Source organism: Amblyomma maculatum, chromosome 3 (assembly GCF_055883805.1).
Source record: "Amblyomma maculatum isolate TAMU_Amacu chromosome 3, ASM5588380v1, whole genome shotgun sequence".
In the NCBI taxonomy this organism is placed as follows: domain Eukaryota; kingdom Metazoa; phylum Arthropoda; class Arachnida; order Ixodida; family Ixodidae; genus Amblyomma; species Amblyomma maculatum.
In genome coordinates this window covers 210,321,714-210,339,001 of record NC_139346.1, presented here as the reverse complement: position 1 = coordinate 210,339,001, position 17,288 = coordinate 210,321,714, and the positions used below count along the sequence as shown (strand labels likewise).

The 17,288-nt window shown below is 44.7% G+C and overlaps 2 protein-coding genes across 2 annotated transcripts in view; one reads left to right on the top strand and one right to left on the bottom strand.

Annotated features, from left to right (window-relative positions):
- The window catches only part of LOC146197605 (gastric triacylglycerol lipase-like), a 40,646-nt gene extending 23,638 nt beyond the window's left edge, over window positions 1-17,008 (top strand). The window contains exons 5-9 of the mRNA XM_084599513.1: window positions 2,411-2,503; window positions 7,365-7,520; window positions 13,280-13,351; window positions 13,456-13,524; window positions 16,670-17,008. Coding sequence (XP_084455639.1) covers window positions 2,411-2,503; window positions 7,365-7,520; window positions 13,280-13,351; window positions 13,456-13,524; window positions 16,670-16,939 — 660 coding nt within the window. The 3' untranslated portion in view covers window positions 16,940-17,008. The remainder of the gene's footprint in view (window positions 1-2,410; window positions 2,504-7,364; window positions 7,521-13,279; window positions 13,352-13,455; window positions 13,525-16,669) is intronic.
- The window catches only part of ksr (kinase suppressor of ras), a 219,318-nt gene that overhangs the window by 156,968 nt on the left and 45,062 nt on the right, over window positions 1-17,288 (bottom strand). The window lies entirely within an intron of this gene.

Below are 17,288 nucleotides of genomic sequence, written 5' to 3'. Positions count from 1 at the left end.
GTATCGGGGTATGGCTAAACGAGGGACTTACATACACCTAAAAGCTGGGATAATGAAACGTAGGCAGTTGTGGGGGCACAAAAGGGATGAGGTATAAAGATGTATTTGGAAAGGATTAATGGCGCCACGGCTTACTTTCAGGAAAGCGGCTTCGTGCCTATGGAGCAGAGGTATAGTTGAGATTAGAAATAAATCAGAGGCATGTTGGAAGTATGACACTGGATGCCCATGACAAAACTACAAACGAGGTAGTATACGGTCTAGGCACCTTTCGAAGCACGGAAAGCTCACAGTAAAATATTATATCAAGATCACCTGAGGGAACTGGATGGTAACAGGTAAGTAGATAAGGTTAATGCATATACATAAAAAGCGTTGGCTCCCAATGGCGGAAAATTACTAGGAAACTAACCAGTAAGCATGCAGGAAACGAGGACGGAGAAATAAAGACCCTTAGACGACATCAAAGCAACAACAACAACTACAACAACAACAAAAAATACGCCGAAAGTAAGAACTGGTCGAATTAGTGGAAAAGAAGTAGGCTGCATAATTGTATAGAAATTGGAAAATGCGTATCAGGACGGCATTGCTCTATAAAAACTCGAGATATACTCTTTGATGCTAGATCAGGCAGCTTTAGAACGCTCAGCTACAAAAAGAATTCAAGCAAAAAGATTACACACATGCAATATTGGTAAATCAATACAAAAAATTAAACATCTTATATCTGAATGTGATAGTAACTACCCGGACGTCGATGCTGGCACAGTCACTCCTAGTGAGATCCTAGGGTTTAGATAAAACAACGGTCAGGTGAATGAGTCTGCAGTGGAGGTTATGAAAAAGCGATTAGAAGATTGGTCACTCGATAGAAGAGGTGACATTAGGTTAGAAGTGCAGTATTAAAGAAAATGCTGAATTTCAGTATATTTATGCATTTGAAGCATTTACATTTTAACATTTCATATTTTTATAGCACATTCGTTAGAAAAGTAGCGAACATTTTTCTTCCAGGTAGCAACGCCTAACTGCACTTACTATTCAGCTACATAGGCCTGCATGCTACATATTGTTATAGCTCAACGCTTGTGCTTCACAGCTTTTCAAGGCGCCGAGGCCTGTCTAGTTCCTTAGACGAAGCCTGATTGAGAATTCTATTTTACAATGCAACACACTCAGAAATAACAGTGCGCGAAATTTTCAGATAGAGTGTCGCCCCCGCCACTCTTGTGAGGCCGCACCCATATCCCTGGGTCTTGTCGATTTTCTCGAGCCCTTTATCCGCGCACGCCGCCTCGGCAAAGCCGGGACCATGCGCCGGAATGCGGGCGCACCCGGTTGAGCCTTAGTTTACTACAGAATTTTCTTTTTTTTTTGTCAGCAACGGGTGCACCAAAAGCTCTCTGCACTAATCCAACTGGCCTTACAGACATGTCCAAGCTATTCTACACCAGATATGACCTCCGAGCGCAAGTACCGGTTGGCTTTCATGGCCCCGAAACATTGTACAGGATGCCAGATATAATCTCAAATCCGCTCTCATAAATCTATTACCGTAGAAAACGGAACACAATAGTAAGGGTGCAGACCAACGTAAATCCCTCAGCAGGTAGATAGATCGCATATCAAGACTTTTATTGCGAAGACGTTCCGCCAACCAAGAGTCTTGCACAATCTTTCTTGTGCCGTAGCTCCGATTGACTAAGCTGTTTCGTGAGGTCAAGACTATGTGGACTGACGCGGGAAATTGAAACTCAGTCCGGTATAGCAGAAGTTGGACCTCGGCCGATATAGAAGAATCGATGTCCACCTATAAAACTACTCTGGACACAATGGTGATCTCCAAATGTAGACCAGACCACCCCCAAATTCAGCCCACCCACCATGAAATTTTACCTTGGTTGATTTGAACCAAACTCGAAGTCCAAACTATTTAGACTACGGTCAACACAATGACAACGTCCAAATTTAGCGCGGGTCTCCACAAGATTTGCCCCAACCAATCCCAAAATTTGCTTTTGGTAAATTCGCCCCAAAATTGATGTTTAAACATAACTTACCGCTTCCGACACGATGCCGATGTTCAGGTTTGGCCATTGTCATTTCCAAAATTTGGTACGGGTCATTGCAAAAAAAAAAAAAAAAAATATCCTTGCTATATTTGATATAAAAGAGATAACCTCCGGCCATTTCTTAAAAGTTCATTGCTGTCCTACTGCACAGTAACTTCAAGTTTTATACAGTTGGTTCTGAGACCCCATAGAGTAGTCTAAATTGATGTGAACGTCGTCGGAGATAAAGCTTGTACGATATCTATTTCGACGACATTATTTTTACTCTGATGTTTGGTGCGAATGTTTGTCGCAAGTGTATTGTGATATCAAAGTGACTTATCTCTTCGGCGCAGATCGAACTGTTCGCAGCGATGGGTCCGGTGACCACAGTGACGTACATGAGGTCGCCCATACGTTACTTGGCCCCATTTGTGGAGGACGCCAGGGTGAGTATGTCCAAATCGCGATAGGCTGTGTGCGGGTTTGTTTCAACGAGACAGGGTTAAAACAAACCCCTGTGCACTACGATTCTAAAATAGCACTGGTGAGGGAGATGTTTTGGCTCTTCAGTGCAGGCTGCCAGGGACCGCCTGTTATTGCGAATTCGCAACCAAAATCACCATCTCTTTATTTACAACGCAATTTTCAATGAAGAATGTGGCACGAGATCATTAATTCGCCGTCGGTCGCTATTAAAAGCACATTAACGAACCCAGGCTGAAGCTCTACCTAGGAATAGGAGTAGAATGAGCGAAAGATGCCAAATGAAAAAGAAAGAAAGAAAACTTAGGGACGCTTAAATATCGTAAAACGTTTACGTGATAGCAATGCTGAGTGAACATAATGCATTGTTACTGAGCAATGGTTTTAACCGTAATAGTGTTAAGTATTAGGTTTAAGTAGTCGGGCGGCAAACACTGCCAAAACATTTTGCATACTGAGTAAAAGTACTGAGTAAATCGACATGAATGTTCGTACTTTTGGCATGGGAAGTGGAAATTGGAAACAAAGCCTCGAGTGCTTAAGGATATTACTAGGTTATCGACTCCAACAAGGCATCTTACAGAACTACAGGAACAGTGACTCATATTAGCGACAGCAGACGGAGCAAATGCGAGAACAAGACTGAAAAATGGGAGCCAAAATAAATACTAGCGTTTGCTCATGCAACCGCATTCAATTTTCTTTTATCAAAGTTTGCCGTGTGCTGCAAGGTTTGCCCGTTCGAAAATATACATACAAAAGTTACTCAGAGTTTTAGCAGTATTTACTTGTGCTTCAAGTTATGTGAAAACAAGTCAAATGAACCTTTTGCTCCATGTATATGGCGGCGAATTGTCTTTGTTGTACTACTTATTTTTGCGTTTCTTATTCTTGCGAGATGTAAAGAATCCTTTTCTTCGTACTGTCTGTCAGTTACACACTCTGAAATAGTTGTGCCAATGTTCATCGTATCCATTGCTTTTCACGTCTCTGATGGAATACGTGGATAGTTCAGTGAAATTGTTCATGTGCCAGTTTTTATACAGGGTATCCAAGGTATTATACTATAATACCATAATACACAAAATAATAAAATATGCACATAATATATTTATACTTGCACCCACTCCTTATGTAATACCCCCGAAGGTAATAAAGTGATGTGATGTGATTAGCCAAGGATAAAAAAATAAAACTGTTGAAGTAGGCCAAGCAAACCACTTCTATGCAGGTACAAGCCGCCTTGCGTACCACAGGCAATTTTGCAATTTATTAGTTATTAATTAAGACAAATTTTTCTAATTTAAAAATATTGCTTTTAGACAATAAATGTTATATGCAAATTGAAGAGCGCTTTCTGAAGCCCCCAATCCATTTATTTTCGATAAATAAAGCATCGCGTGTATCTTTTTTCTGAGCTCTAAAGAAACACCGCGAGATACAAAAACTGTTATTCGCGCGCCACGATTGTGGTGCTCTCAATCGTGGTTTGAGTGAACGAAATTAGCTGGGGCCGTGAGTCGACGGCTTAGTCCTAGCGGTAGGCTCATATGTTGGCGATGGTAGCAGCAGGCTCGTAAGCTCGCTGAAATTTGCACCGTCACGTGCGCCGACTGCCTGACGCAGACGGAGAAACCATCGCAGACATAGAGTTTCTTACTCTTACCTAGAGGGAAAGCTCTGCTGCCATCTATGGGAGTTTATATGGAGTTTCCAGACGACCAGTTCAGCCACCATGGGCGCTCAAAGCATCATGGGCCGGAGAGCTACCGAGTGCAGAACTACAACTTTTGGCCAAAACTAATGCAAAGATAAACGTTGTTCTACCGTAAATACTGTCCTATATCATTCAATATTGTGACTATAAATTTCAAAAAGGGAGAGAAACAGCATGTCAGTGTGAGATTTATTCAATATAAGTGATGGCTCTTTCTCCTATTGGCTTAGTTTTGAGCAGCACAAATACCAATATTTTGCACTTAATAGGCACACTTTAAAAGGAAGAAAACGTTTTAGAATTATTTATGATTGTGCAATTACTCAAGAAAGTTTTTAGTGGCATTTCGGGAAATAGAAACCTTTTATTGGGGACGTCTGCTTTTGCGCCTTCGCTACTATGGCTTTTGCGGTCTACGTATGCACCTCGAGATGATGATGATGATGATGATGATGATGAAGGAAAAAAAACCTCATAGTAACGCCACTCCATGCATCTGACAAAAACCGACTGTCCCGCAACAAGTAGCACACCGGCCCATGATTCTTAGTGCGCGCCCTCAGCTTTCCCTCTAGTTAGTGTAAGAAACTCCATGATCGCAGAAATATCGGCTTGCCGCTGCAGCGGGGCCATGGCGCCAGCACCGCAGCTGATTTTGTTCACTCAAACCACGGTTGAGAGCAGCACAATTGGGGGGAACGAATGCACCAATAACGTGATTTCTTTCGCATTTCGTGGACATTCTTTGGAGATCGAAAAAAAAAAAAAACATGTAAGGGTTTCTTTATCGGGAATAAATGGAATGGAGGTTTGCGAAGGTGCTATTCAACTTTGCGAATCACATTTATTGTCTAAAGTGAATGTTTAGTAATGTAGAAAAATTATCTTAATTACTAACTAAATAATTGCAAAACAAAAAATTGCCTGTGTTGCCCAAGACGGCTGGCAATTCTAAGCAATTGGTTTCAAAGCCTACCTCAAATTTTAATTTTTAACCCTTGGCTAACGTTAGTTTGGACAGCCTGTATACCCAATTCTAAAAGGAATAATATTTAACCAGGATCACCAGAAAAGAGCTTTTCAGAGATCTTACTGAGGTAACAGTGCCTTTCCTATGTACTGGTCGTTATTCTCTTCTGCCGGGGAAAAACGTATTGAAACGTGTAAAATGAATGCCTGTATGGCCTGCTGTGGAAACGTTTTTTAAATTGCGTGTGGAGGTTCTGCCTGTGAAGATATGGATGACAGTAAGGAAAATCTTCGTACCATGGGGTGTAAACGCTATCTTAGGCCTATATAGAAAGCCGGAGGCTGTTGCGCATGTGTTTATATATTGTTGGGAGGGGGTTTTCTTTTGGGATGTATTAGAGCGAACTTGCAGAAAGTTTTTCCTTTTAGACCTCCGTGAAATTCCGTCTCTCAATGGAGAATAATGATGATGTTCTCCATAACATGCCAACGCGATTTTGCTGATTTCATGTGTGATTTCAAGCCCTACTGATTTCATGTGTGATTTCAAGCCCTACTGATTTCATGTCCGAGCTATCCGAGGATATTTTGGGTATTCTGTCCGACAAATAAGAAATGTTTTGAAAAGTCAGTCCTGAGTTTATCAGTGCATTAGAGAAAGGGAATAACTTGAACCTTTTATAATTAGATGACTCGCTTGTAAACTGGACCACTTACACGATTCGGCCAGTCTATCGAGTTATAAGAAAAAGAAAGGTAATATATATTTTTTTTTTCACTGATGCAGAGGTAGCGTGCCCGGTATCAAAAAAAAAAAATGCATAGGTTCATTCCAGCCCGGGCACTTTTTCTTTTCGGCAAGAGTTTTTCTTGGAAGCAACTTCGCAACGGTGATTTAATGACATATGACCGGTGACGTCATCATTGTGTTCATCAATCATGAAATTTCGCAGTGACCTCAGGGTGTTCGGCGAACATGTGTTCTAGTACCTGTCCCGTTATAACATTCAGGTCGTCGCACCGATGTAATTGGAAATGAGAAGCGCTGTCAACACCGTTCTTCATTTTAATGAACATTCTTGCTCTTTTCTCTTCTTAGAGTTGCGATTATAGTTGCCTATTAATGCTGATTCCCGCTTAATTAAGTGGCATAATTTGCGGTCACTGAAAATTAGACCTATGTCATTTCAGGCTAAGACCATAAAATGAACAGTAGAAACGGAATAAGAACGAAGCTAAGAAAAACCCACAGTGACAAGAAGGCTGTGAAGGGTAATTCGGTGTTATTTTATTGCAGACAGCAAGACTGCCCTTCACTCTCTTTCGTTAGGAAATATATTTGGTGGAGGAAAAAAATAATTTTGTGTAAGTGCCTTCGGGTCTCGCATCTGTAAAAACTGTATCGTCCACGTAATATGAGTGTTTGAACTTATACTACCTTTCTTTCTTTTTTTTTAATCCAACCAGAACAACATAACTTGTTCTAATCATTTTACTAAGTGAGCAGAAAAAGTGCCTAAAGCCCTGAAAAAACATTGTTTTGGGGGGAAAATAAGGAAAGAAAAAAGAAAATTCACAACACCGTAGACTTTCTACCCATAAATTCCATTTAAATATGACTAACTAGCAGGCTACTGGAGTACTTTCCTCGCACGATGCAATGCCCAGGCTTGCATAGATGTTATAAAAAAAGTGCTTCAGATAAATTACGATCCAACTGGGATACCACTTATTGCGACCATTTCTCATATCATTACATGGCTATCTTTAAAACAGCCTTCAATTCACAGCAATACTTTAGCCCCCCCTTGAATATCGAACTCGCGAGTGCACGCAGCCTCCTGATTGTGACAACCTGGTAATGGCTGGTAACAGGAAGCTGCACAGACAGCTAAGAAATAATTCTCAGAATTCTCAAATCTGTGCGTGATTGGCTAACACTCTGCCCAACATACGCTTCATTACTGGCCACGACCCATTTACGAACTGCTCTTTTTTACGGCGGATATGCTTTTACCATTCAGCCCGGAATTGCTGCACCGGAACTCTTTAGAGCCAAAGAAGCGTAAACGAGCCTTTAGGCTCCTATGTACTCATACACGTCAAACCGGGCTGGACAAACTAACGCGTGCACGCAGGCCGTGTTCGCCCTGTTCGGCGAGTACGACTTTCTTCCGAGCAACGCGCTGATGAAACTCATTGCTGGAACCCTGTGCCTGTTCAAAGAGTCTCGTAGCTTGTGCGAGAACGTCATCTTCTTCATCTGCGGACCGGAGGGGCCTCAAATGAACAAGGTGAGTGCCACAGATCGATCAATATATTGATCGGTCGTCGGACTGAGTGTTTAATCGACCTACTTATTTATTGACCCAGTGGTGAAAAGAAATCTCTGCGTTCATATAATGGGAGGAGCCCATATACCCGTGACACTGTAAGCTACTGAAGACAGAAAATGTGGCACGAAATTAACGAATCCAGAAGAGATGGCGAGGGCGAAAAGAGTTAGGTTGAGAGGGCTTGGCAAGACAGGTCTCGCTGACTGCAGGCCTTGACTTAGGCTACGAGCAAAACTAAAGGGTGTTGAAACCTTTCGCGAGAAAAAAATTGTTAAATAAGCCATAGTCAAGGTGCTAACGGCAGTGGTCTTGACGGACAGTGCTCAAATATAAACAAAATTGTCATTGGAAGAGACACTTTCTATTTCTGTACTTGTTCACCGTGACAACATCACCGCGTTGGCGCAGTGGCCAGGGCGCTCAACTGTTCGGTGGCCTCTTTTCGATGGAGGCGAAAAGTAAGGCACCCGTGTGCTGTGATGTCAGCGCGCGTTAAAGAATCCCAGGTGGTCGAAATTTTCGAAGCCCTCCCCTGCGGTGTTTCATAATATGAGTCCGTTCACCTTGAGTGAAGTCTGTTATGTTGAGCTTCGAAGCGCGTGCTCTAGTAAGACCATATGGGCCAAGCTTAGAGTTAAATGTAGATTAGTACTGACAGCCGACTACTGGGTGTGTTGGGTATATTGCCGCGAAACCTTCAAAACAGTATTTGTTGTTTTTTAACAGCCGCCGGCATACAGGCTTATCACTCTGATTCTGGACCGCGTATCAGTTCCGTAATCTTTGTTTGTTAATGCTCAATGTCGCGAGTCACACCTTTATCAGTTTTGTTGTAGCGCAAGATGCACCGAGATCTGTCTCGAAGGTTCCGGCCACTCGGGTGTCTTTCCACAGTGTTCCAGCCCGTGCTGGTAGCTGTTTGCGACGTTATCTAGATTGTTCTGTGCAGCCTTTGGATTGGGCGTTGCCGAGTGTGACGAGTATTCTTTGTTCGACGATCGACGAGCACGTCTGTTTCTATCGCCGCCGCCGAGTTGCTTAGTTCTTTTGCGGGCGCAAGTCAGCCCAAATAAAGAGTTTCTTTAGTGCAATCATCGCCCCTTCATTTGTGTCGCCGACTTCGTCACCACTACGTGACAATATCATCCCAAGAAAGTAAACTGCCTAAGAATGTGGACTAAGGGAGAGGCCAGATGCGTTGTGCCCATATGTATGCCTTTGCCGGCGTCCGTGCTCGTTGTCTTCCATTTGTTTTTATTTTCAGCAATGCGCCAGCCCTAAAGTAAAGAGCCGTGCGGTGAACGCTAAACGCGAACGTACACTCGGCCCGGAATGTGGCACGAATACACATGCGCCGCATTTTCTACTTTGCAGAGAGATATTCTTTTGCAACCAATTTATGAATGAGTACCGCTTTGCCAAAAGCAGCCACGCGGAAGAGTTTTCTTCTCGGTCTTAAGGCATACAAAAAGTAAGGAAGGTCTTAAACGCCAAAGAGAAGGATTTTACAAACTATATAGACCAGACTCTTTAGCCGTTCTCGGGCGCGGCCATTTTTTGCTGACTGGCGCGCCGCCGCGCGGGCGTTTCCTATGGGATTGCGGGGCAGGGGATCTCCGCGGCCGCGCCTGCGCTGTACCCGCGATCAGATCGCCTTCGGGCGGTAGAGAATATTTTCAGATATATTTTCACCACCAGGATGCGCAGGAACGAGCTTATTTGCGTTGCCGTAGAGTTAAAATTGGTGCATTATTTATGGGAGTTTGTTTATATTCACCTTTTTTGTGTTGGTACTCAGTACGTAGCCACACTAATGTCATAGTTTAGGCACCCTACAGCCGAAAAAAAAAGTTTTTAAACAACTGTAAGGGTTATGCGTATGTACACGGCTCATATATGATTCTTGCCAGTTCCAAAGCGTTCTTCATGCTTCCTGCCAGCCATGGCGAGCCTCACCAATTAGTCTGTGTTGTCGCTTGCGGGGGGTGCGCCAGTCACATAAAATATATTATCGCTTTGTGCTCATCTGGGGTGCCAAGCTAACAGCGGGCAAGTTTTGTTGCTCATTATTTATACCGTTTTTTATGCCTGGATTATCTATATAGCGTCCATTAAACTGTTGTGCCTGCATGTCACGCATGATACGCCTTTTTAAATCCTGCACGTACACAGTCATACTACATGTCAAAGAAAGAAGGAGAAAAGGAACGATAGCTGGAGCATAACGCAGTTTGCATATGGTATATGGAGTTTGGCATTTCAAAATGGCATCGGCTATGATGCACACTGCAGGGGACTCCGGAAATTTCGACCAGCTGGGGCTCTTTAACGCGCGCTAATATTACACACTACATGGGTGCCTTCCGGTTTACCTTCATCGAAGCGCGGCGGTCGCTGCCGTGGTCGCACCTACGTTTTCGGGCTCAGTAATCAAGAGTCCCAACCACTGAGCAACCGCTGTGGGGCCCGACATCGTTTCCCTATTCGTAATAAATCTTGAATAAATACGAACAGAGTAGAGAGGGGATCTCGCGAATTCTGTAGCCAGAAGACGAGTAAATTTTCTTTCTAATCTATTGGTATGTGTGAAAGCGCTTCGCAGCCGTTTAAGCCAGCGTGACAGCCTCTAATGAAATCGTGCTTATTCGTTCTGTCCTAGGCAGATACTAACTGCGCTCAACCGTTTTCCATGCCGACTTTCTCTGAAAAACGGAAATAACAATTTATATTGCTGGAGGTCGGGCTTATATTCCCGTAAAGGAACGGTAAAAGAAAGCCAAGACTAACCACTGATGACCGAAAACATAATCGTTTTGCCTAAGTAACCTTCAGCGCGAAGCTCACAGATCCAGTTGCAATAAAAAAAGCTTAAAAAATATGCATTATGTAAAGCCATCATGGCTATGCGCAAAAAGGACAACATGATGGCTCTACATGATCCTAGCCAACTAGCCCGACAACAACTCTTGGTGAAATATGCATCTTCAGGGACAAAACCAAAGAGTACAAAAAAAAAAGAGAGAGAAATGTGTATTTATCACACGTGAAGGGCAGCCACAAAAATATAAAAAAAATGGCAGTGGATTGCTGCTAATGAATGATTTCCAGTTACTACTTGCGTGGTAGACTACCCTCGGATATCGCGTAAACGAGAGAACAGTCCGCTTCAAATTGCTAGTACTCTCTAGAAGAGGGAAAACGATGCGCAGCACGCACGCGATTCCTACATGCATAGATGGTAGAGCGCGTTAACGACATAACCGAAGAACGCTTGCCCGGGCCGCGCGCGCCCGACAGATGGCGTCCGGTGTCGAGAGTAGGAGCGCGCTAGCAGTCTGCGTGCGAGAGTGGTTTATGGCTTCCAGGTGCCATAAGGGTTCTATATATTCACGGATGAGAGGCAAACCGTCAAGCCTGCAGTGGTTACTTTTGTCAAAGTACTTCCGTGGACACTCTACTTAGAAACATAAATCGGGCTAAAAGCGTACTACGGCCTCAAGCACATAAGTAAAACATCCTGTTTCTGTTCCACGGCGGTGACTCAGAAGTAAGGGCGTTCGACTAATGAGACTGGGCACTCGAGTTCGACCCTGGCCATGGCAGTCGAGTTTCGATGGAGGCGGAAAGCAAGGCGCCCGTGTACTATGAACGGCAGAAATCCAATCTGAATTTATTAGAAACTCCCACCCACCACGACGTCCCCCGTAAGCAGAGTGCTGAGCGGCATTACATTCCTTTAGGCAGTTTTAGAATAGGGTCGGAGCGGCAAACCGGACCTAACCCCACCTAGCCACATCCTTCGCCCTTTCAACGTAGCATTCTGCGCATGTGCACTCGTGCCCCGCTATTACCTATCGCCCTAATCAATAAGGTGGCGCTATTCCAAACTGGTTAGTGAGTTTTAGTGTAAAGTGGCCCGAACCCAGGTCCCTATTCTCAATAGTTGAGCGTCCTAAAACTGAGCCGCCGCGATGGAGCAGAAACAATGTTTTACCTGTGTGCATGGTCTATTCTTACACCGTGCCTGTGTGCTTGCAGCTACAGTATACGCGAAAAGTTCGATTCATGTTTTTGAGTAGCCTGTCTACCGAAGTACAGTCTTTGCAAAAAGTAATCAGGCTAGATGGTCTAGGCTAGGCTAAAGCTCTAGGCCATAGGGTCATCCTGTATATATTAAAACTGACCAGCGAGTTTTGGAATAGGACGCTCCTATCAATTAGGGAGTGTAAGGTAGTAAGTATATGTGCCAGTGCTGATGCGCAGAATGCTACGCTCAAAGGGAGCAGGGCGTGCCCAGGGGCGATTAGCGTCCCCATATACACTTTGACCCGATTCTAAAGCTGCCTATATACTGGTAACATTTTTTTAACGCAATAGCGTCAACGGGCCCGTTCTCCGAAAGAATCCGACGTCCGCGTTGTGAGCAAAACAAAAACAAAACAAAAGCATAACTGGCACGCCCCTGGCTGGTGACACGACCAAGCACTGATTGGCTGATGGGTTTGCGACGTCATGGAACAATATGATATGACCGAGATGAGAGGTGTTACTCACTCGGGTTTCTTTTTTGAACTGGGAAGGTGAGATGGGAATGGAACCCACCAAAACCCTTGGATCTCGATTGAGACACGCTGCTTCTAGGGCACGCAAGCACGTACTTGATATGTGTGTTGGGAGGTATTTCTCATGTGGTAGCAATTAAGACTGTATGCTAATGAGCATTTGACATATATTAGAGGTCCAAATAGAGGATATAGCGTATAAGCGAGTAACAAAGTTCATGTACACGTGAACGCGGATTCGCAAGGACAGCCGGTAAGCGGGATTACGCCTCCGCCTCTTGCCACTAAAAGCGGAGCTAAGTGCCCGTCCAATTTTTGTTTTGTGCGCAGGCGCGGCGCTGTTCGTGTTTAATTCCGGCCTCACTGTGCAACAGCGGCGGGGGGGGAGGGGGGGGGGGCGCAAAAGTAAATGGAACGGCTATCACCTCATAGCATTTTTCACGCTTTGCCCAATTGAAACTGATTGCTATTAGCGCTGAATAGCGTTGTCTGTTAATATTAAGTCCGCACCTATATGTGTGGGAGCAATTCCTATGGAAAATAATAGCATTTGTTACGCCATGTCTTCGGGGGTGAGCCGTCATGACACAGTGATGTCATTTCATGCTTTTCTGTACTTATTACCGAACCTGGAAAATGCATTAGACTTCTCTGACTGCTAATTGGCTGGGGAAAATAAAAAAATCTAGAAAAAGTGAAATAGCATGCACCGGAAGAACAACCTTTTACCAGAAGTGTTGAGAAAGAGCGTCAGTTATACCTGACACATACAAAAAAAAAAAAAAAAAAGCGAGGACGCAGCTTCAAAAATCAGATTTATGCATAAAACGCTGTACAGACAAAGAGAAAGCGACAGTGAAGATTTATTCAAGGATAACACAGAGGTCAGCCGCACTAGTGGTCTGGCTTGCCATTAGCACATAGGAAACCTTGGGAAGATGCTATGGATGTAAAAAATCAATGCCAAACGAACCTGTAAGCATAATCAAGGGCACGGTGAAGGTATCGTGATGCTGCTGTTTGGGAATTCCCAACAACATTCCGAGCGGCATATCCAATGCTCCGTGCACAGTGTGCATGCGTCCCCGCGGCTTTGATTTGTATGCAAACGGCTACCATCTTTTGCAACCGAAATTGTTATTCCGTGCTTTGCAGACTCGGTTGCCCGTTCTCGTGAGCCACACGCCGGCTGGCACGTCGGTCAGGAACATGGCGCACTACGCGCAGGTAAGTGGCCGTTAGCGGTGCAACTTGCGTCTGTTTATTTGTTTTCTCCTTGTTGGCCGCCAGCGTTTTACTTATTTTCTCCTTCGTCCTTATCTCTGATGCAGCTGGTATTGAGCGAGCGGTTCCAGAAATTTGATTTCGGCAGTACCAGGAATCAAGTCCGCTACGGACAGGTGAGACAATTAATTCTGGCATTTTCTGTTCGAACTGCTTGCAAAACGATTTTCGCGGTGTTCTAATCTCATGCGCCAGCTTGACAGGCAGACGGGACACAAGCTCTTCTGCCGTTGCAATAGAAGTTCCATACTTTTCATCCGCACCTTCCATTCATATTTTCACCATCACCGTCTTTACCGTTTTCTTCATTCAAATTATGTTAACCACTGCAGAAAGGATAAAAATCAAACTCAGTGTTTTCAGCATTAATGGATATTGCCGGAACGTCCTTTGCTCTCGATATGGCGTGCCTGTTCACTTCTGCGCTAAGCCAGGGATGAAAGAAAACAGAATTGGTACACTGCTTTTCTTAACAACAGTAACAATAGGTTCTATTATAATTTTGTCAAGTACAACTTTTGGCTTGCGAAAACCAGAGATTATCTGACTGGCAGCGCTGACAAATATCGGCCGATGAATGAATGAATGAATGAATCAATTAATTTTTATAATTAATTAAACAATCAATCAGTCAACCTTTACTGTGAACCGCATTGGAGAAAACTGCCTGTCTCAGCCACTTTACCAGTGTTGCCTGGTCCTCCAGAAATGAGCTTGCAAGCATCTTTTCCTGCTCAATTTTGGAGTTTAATAAGCTCAATTCCTCATTTCTTACATGCCGACACCTAATGATGTAAATTTGGAAATTCCTCACAAAATGGAGATATTAGTTAGTTAGTTCAGTCGTTCAGTCGTAAAACTGAACTAACTAACTAATAACTAATAACTAATAACTAATGGAGATATAGCTGAGCATATAACACATGCGCTACATATCCTATGTAAAAAAAGTAAGGTGTAGTGGGCGTGTGGGTATGTTTTTATACATATGTATTTGTGGCATGTCTTTCGTTCTTTTCCTCGCCATCTTGGCTAACGTCCGGTAAGCTAGTGGTGGGCTGAGGCATTGGCGCCATTATTACTTTGGAGAGTCTCATGAGTAGACATCCATACTGCATTAATTGCTCCTATCATTTTGGAATTTTTCGCCGACGCGATGGGGCAGTGCTTAGGGCGCCAGACTGCTGTATGCGGGATCGAATCCCTGCCGCAGCAGTCACTTTTCGATGTAGGCGAACAGCGAAACGCCTGTGTGCTGTACGATGTTAATGCACGTTGAACAGCCACAGGTGGTCGAAAGTTCCGGAGCACTCTACTACGTCGTCTCTCATAGCCCGAGTCGCTTTGCGACGTTAAACCTCATAAACCAAAACAAACTTTAGAACTTCATGATTGCTGCTCTTGTTGGTGGCCCTTTTTGATTATTTGCTGGTGATTTAGCAGCAGAAAAGAGAGAACGAAAAACTATTTACGCATAAATAAACGAAAACGATCAATACTATAAGAAAAGGATATAACACGCCAGTCCCATATTTCTTTTCTACAACTGTACGGTGTACTGCTAGCTGACACAATTACTGCTAGCAGATGGTGAGCATGCGCTGTCGGCGGCTGTCAATACAAAATAGCGGTAGGCTCTGACCTAAACCGTCAAACCAATGCGACGAATGCGACAGCCCCTTTACCGTGCTGGCTTCAGAGATGTCAGGAAAGACGCCTTCTCATCGCTCGCTGAAAACCACAATTTTGAAAAATCTCGCCTTATGACGCTGTGCTGGTGGCCATAGGGAATGGCCGATGCGCCATGACTTTCTTTTTCGGGAAACTAATTTTGTTACTACTGATTAATGTCAGCACCCGGGGTACTCAGCCTGAACTTCGTTCTCGGACGCAGACCCTAGTTGAATGCACGCACAAAACTATAATTCCGCGGATGAAATATTTTCGAGCGATGTTTCCGACGTGTGTTAAAGTATTTTCTATGCTATGTGTGCGTGACGCGCGCGCAACTGCATAACCCTTCACAGAGGCACTCAAGTGTGCTACCGACTGAGCTCTGGCGAGACTGAGTTATGCGGCAGGCGGCTTGATGCCGGCGCCTGCGTCCTACGACGCTCCGCCGCTGCTTTTCCAGATGGAACCGCTCTCTTTGTCTGCTCCCGCTATCTGGAGTCCCATTTCTCTGTACTACTGTCATGTCCTACCCGCTGCGGTGGCTCAGTGAGTCAGGGGTAACTGGAGAACACGGGTTCGAACCCGGCCGCGGCGGCTGCGTTTCGATAGGGGCAAAACGCAAAAGACATTCGTGTGCTGTGCGATGTCAAAATCGCTGGTGGTAGGAATAATTTCTTAACACTACGGCAACTCTAGCTCTCCTTTTTTCTTTCTAGATCGATTGCTTCACTCAGTGCAAAAGTCTAGCATCTTTTCCAGCGCATAAATTTTAAAGTCAAGGACAAAAATGGCGGGACGCGAGTTCGTGGAAAAGCATTTATTTCTGTGAGGTCGGGATAATATGTAGAATGAAATGCGCTGAATCACAAGGGGACATGCAAATCCTATTCAGAGAAAAAAATATCACAAGACAAACTAGCGAGGCAACGATGAAATAAATGTTTTTCCACAAATCTGCATCCCACAAACTTTGTTCCTGACTGTACTTGCAGTTTACCCTTCAGTGTCAACATCCGTAGCAACTGCCGAGCATTGCTTCCCGAGTTGTGGACTCGGAAACGGGGCTGTCAGATCGTGTTGCTTGCGATGCCGCGCACCGGCAGTATCGCAAAGAACAGAATCGAATCATCCAGCCGATGCAGCTCGTTTGGGATACGAATCGGCCAAGAAATGACAAAGAAAGGGAACGAAACGAGATGCAGAAGCACTGGAAAAACGAGAGGCTAAGCATGCAGCGAACCGGGAACGAGACCGTGAACGAAAGCACCGATCTAGCGCTCGTCCATCTCTGTTCAACACAGTTAAATCATTAACATTTTGAAATTACTGCATTTCATATCGGCGTCCCAGTGTCGTCACTCGGGCCACCTCAATTTTTTTTGCACCTCTCGGTATGCAGAGCAACCTGCATCTTGGCCTCTTTTTGGCGAGCCCAAAGTTGTAGAAGATAAAAGATCGGTAGTGGGCTGATCTACTTGCCAGAGCCATGCTGGTGACTTTTTACTCACAACAATATATAACGGGGCCTTTAACACTGTCGCGTTAGAAGATCGCATATCAGTGAGCCTCACATCTTCGCATTCGCAGGACACGCCCCCAGAGTACAACCTGTCACTGGTGTCTGCGCCCGTCGCTCTGTACTGGAGCCGCAGCGACTGGCTGGCAGACCCGCGGGACGTTTCACAGTTGCGGGACCAGCTGCCGCGGCTGGTTCTGGACTTCCAGGTGCGGGAGCCCACCTTTACACACCTGGACTTCACCGTGGGCATGGGCGCACGCCGACTAGTCTACGAGCCCGTCATGAAGGCCATGGCGAGCGTCCGAACTCTTCTGCGCCACTTTTATGGTGGCTCTTAGTCCCAGGACAGCCAAAGAATAAAAGAATAAATCCCCCCCCCCCCCCCCCCCCACACACACACACACTTTTCTTTTCCAGACAACGAGCCTCGCTTGCGTGAATGACAATAATGTTTGAGAAAGTTTCAGATTCGACTTTTTTGCCATGGAATAAACCATCTGATGGTTTCATCATCCTCTTTACTCACCGCGGCGCGATTTAGTCGTTACAGGGTTCGGCTGTGCCACTATAGCCGCGCGGCAGGCGGAAATGCCCGTCTTTTGTGTATCTGCGCCTCAAAGAACACCAAATAGTCAGAATTAAAATCAGGCCCTCTACTTTCAACATGGTGCTCACATTCTCCGCGCT